General features: G+C 43.7%; 1 protein-coding gene across 1 annotated transcript in view; it reads right to left on the minus strand.

Moving 5' to 3' along the window:
- Nucleotides 1-1,270: 1,270 nt before the first annotated feature.
- The window catches only part of LOC117444207 (ETS domain-containing transcription factor ERF-like), a gene marked incomplete at its 3' end in the record, with an annotated part of 35,074 nt that continues 32,732 nt past the window's right edge, over nt 1,271-3,612 (minus strand). The window contains exon 2 of the mRNA XM_034079860.2: nt 1,271-1,505. Within this exon, the coding sequence (XP_033935751.1) occupies nt 1,271-1,505 (235 nt within the window). The remainder of the gene's footprint in view (nt 1,506-3,612) is intronic.

Here is a 3,612-nt window from a genome sequence, read left to right on the forward strand (position 1 = left end):
ACCACATTGCTGCCGGGAAGGAGCATGCAGTGTGATGGCCTCGTGATCAAGTATTTCAAAGACACGCAACTCAAGAGTCCACGACCAAACGTGAGCGTTGGATCGACTGGTGCATCTCCGTCAGGCTCAGCTCTCGCTTTGCCACAACAGTCCAAGGGAAAGAAGGTTCTTGCTGGATCAATGCATTCACATCTCATTAAACCGCTTGACCTCGGCCGGAGGAGAAGAGGTGCTCTCGCTCAAGGTCACACTAAGCCTTGGTCCAGTTTATTTCTAGTGCGAGCACATTTTTTGAGGGTTCTGAATAATTCTCTAAGCTCTGGTAAACTTTCTTTATGTTATAAAAGAAGCAGAGCTTGGTTGGTGAGCAGTTGATCACCGCCCTCATTCTTCTCTTACGTCATGTAACCGCAGAGTCTTTTACTACTTCGGTGACCTCCACAGACGAGATACTCAAGTCAAGGAACCCCGATGGTCCTTGGAGTTTGGGCGCAGGCTGTATGGATCATTTCCATTTAGGGACCCTTTCCGCTTGTCATTCTTTTTGTCCCTCTCGCTTTATTTGCTCTCATCAAGAATGCCCCTGAATATAAGGAAAAAAGTGTTCCCCATTAACAGCTTAGAAATTATTTAAAGTGTCCCTCCATTACCCGACAATATCTCCATTGGAAGTGAGCAGGTCTCCTCTCCTGCTGAGCCTGGGAAAGGTACTGCCTGTCCTTCTCGAATGATATGGAAAAGCTGCAATTTCATCCTCTGTCAACGAAGCAGAGAAACAAGCTCCGGCTCATCCGATGCCCTGAGAGCCAGAAGCTAGTCCCACAAGGCTCATGCTTTTTCCTACCGTCCATATGGCAACGCACTACAACCCTACACTTCTCTTTGTTGGGAGATTACTGCAAGTTTACTCATCAGGCCTGGTTTCAGAGGGGGGGTCCACCTGTTCTATAAAAGTCAATTTCCCCCTACGTTACCTAATGCTATTTCTCCAAGTGCGCTGTGGATTTATATAACCACCTATTGTAAATCGTTTTTATGTAATTTGATGCACAGCCTCAGTAAATAACCCCTTCAACTGGAGCTTGTGGGCTCGTTAGATATTAGCATACGGTAGATTTACGTGTGAATATGGAGCTCTGTCAGGAACACAGATCATAGTGATGTGCTCATCTGGTGGTCCCCACAGAGGAGGAACAGGAGGAAGTGACTACACACTTTTACCTACAGAGACCAAATGAATCAGACACATTCAGTGTATGCGTCTTCATACCTGAGAGCCCTGCTCAGTTTATCGTAGTTCATTTGGGGTTTACACTTCCTGGCCCCCCACAGCCGGGCCACCTCATCCGGGTCCTTGATGACGAACTCTCCATAGTCTCCCTGCCAGGCGATAACATCGTGATACTCTTCTTTCCTGAGCAGCTCCAGGATGAAGTGCCACAGCTGGATCTGCCGGGACCCGGGGCTCGACTCTGGCTTGTATGCCCACTCTGGGAAAGCGATCCCTATAAAAGAGAGATAAAGAAAGCGGGGAGGTTAGCGTACGAAACTGTGAATGATGTTGTAAAAAAAACACGTGTAAAATCAAACAGACCAAAACCAACATATTTGTTGTCCCTTCTTCATGTTGTTTAAATGTCAGACTGCGGCCTTTAATAGAACAACCTAGAAAATCTTAGCGGAGATGCAAATAAATATGTAGAGCGCTTAATGTGGAGGTAGACTAAGGCTTTTGTATAAACCACACTTCTCTGCTGTCATTACCACAGAAGCTCTTCAGAGGAAACACACTCACACACTGAAACTACAATACTGAAAGTTGTAGTGTTAGTGGGCTTTGTGGAACGGCACATGAAAAACCTTTCCACCTCTCCTCCACCTCTTTCCTCTCATGCAGTCACTCTTTCCTATGACCAGCAGGAAAACAACATGACCAGTCATCTCTCCTGCCTGTCCCTCCATCTCTCTCCACCTGCTGCAGAGTAAGAGACTGTGGGTGTGGGCATATTACTGTTTTCACAAGCGTGTGTGTGTGTGTGTCCAAATGTTGTACTAGTTAGTTTTATGTGCCAGTGCTCGTGTTTGAAAATGTTTGTGCAAGTCTCCCACTAACATTCTGTCGCCTGGGTGGTCAACATAATTTGACACGACCCAGCAAAATTGACTAATACAGTGTAATATTCAGCCAGATATAGCTCGCATTTTATTTCATCAACAATATCCTTCTCACAGCAGTTATCCAGGCACATGTGAGGAGGTGGAGTAACCCAAGGAAAAACATCCACCCTGATAAAGTGTTGTTATGCAGGATATGTAATGCCAGATGATGATAGTTCATAATGTTTGGTTCAAATAATCACATTATACTGACTGATGAAAACACTATTATGACCTTATCTGATGTAATGCAATATAATAGTGGAAAGGTGCTATTTTCTTATTATCTTATGACATTGAGATCAAAATAGGGCTCCATCACATGAAAAAAAATAAAAGTGTATCATTGTATAATATTGCGATTTTGAAATAGGGATTAGATATTAAAACAAAGGAATATATTGAAATGATCATGGTGTGATTTTTAAGAGGATCTGTACCAAGAAAATATGTTTTTTTAATTCTGTAAAACGATTTTAGGCCGGGATATCTGTGTAGCTCTTCAATACTTATTATATTATTCTTTGGCAAATATTGTGCTTTCTGTGATTTTAACATTGCACTAGTCCATATTATGACTTTGATACAATTATGATTGATTGTGAAGCATTAGTTAAACATATGGAGGAAAATTACAGTCCATAATGCTAACTGCATTAAACAAATGTCAAACAATGTAGGCCCTTTCACACCAAGTACTGTTCCCGGAAATTAGTTCCCCCGGAAATCTTTAGTTCCGGAACTATCTATTCTAGTAGATCGCGTTCACACCGGAATAAGTCCCTGAGGGAGGATTACGCAAATGAAGCAGCTGGCGTCACTTCTTCTTCTTCTGCTGCTGGCCGAAGAAGGTTTACTGGCCGGCCGCAAACAACTTCTCGGCGTATACTGCCGCCCGAAGTCCCCGGACGGAAGTCCCCGGAGTGTACCTTCCGAGTAAATCACCAGAAGCGCCGAAACCTCCTCATCTCCACCGCTCCCATGTTTTCTTTTGTGTTGCCATAAGTTAGTCTCTCTCCGTTGGTGCGCGGGCTAATGCTAATAATGCTAATGCGAGCAAATAAAATGGCGGCTTCACAAAACCTGAGTTTTACGGGGCGTGGTTTGCAATTCGCCCAGCCAATCAGAAATTGGAACCTTTTTCTCCCCAGGAAAGTACCACCTCTCTAGCAGGGACCGAAAAGGGGGGAAAAGGTTCCAAAAAAAGTTCTAGTTCCAGATCTTTTTGGTGTGAACGCAAAATCCAAGGAACTATCGGAACTATTCCTGGGAAAAGTACTCCGGTGTGAATGCGCCCAATTGTTGAAAGTTGTAAGTGAAATGTAGTTTTCATTACAGGTCTGCTGTTTTACAAGGGATGGGTTTTCTATGTTCATGCTTTATTCTTGTATTACTTCCTTCTTTGGGAGGACATGGAAAGACATATAAACTAGCATGAAATCAGTGTTTGCCATG

Source organism: Pseudochaenichthys georgianus, unplaced genomic scaffold, assembly GCF_902827115.2.
Source record: "Pseudochaenichthys georgianus unplaced genomic scaffold, fPseGeo1.2 scaffold_749_arrow_ctg1, whole genome shotgun sequence".
NCBI classification, from domain to species: domain Eukaryota; kingdom Metazoa; phylum Chordata; class Actinopteri; order Perciformes; family Channichthyidae; genus Pseudochaenichthys; species Pseudochaenichthys georgianus.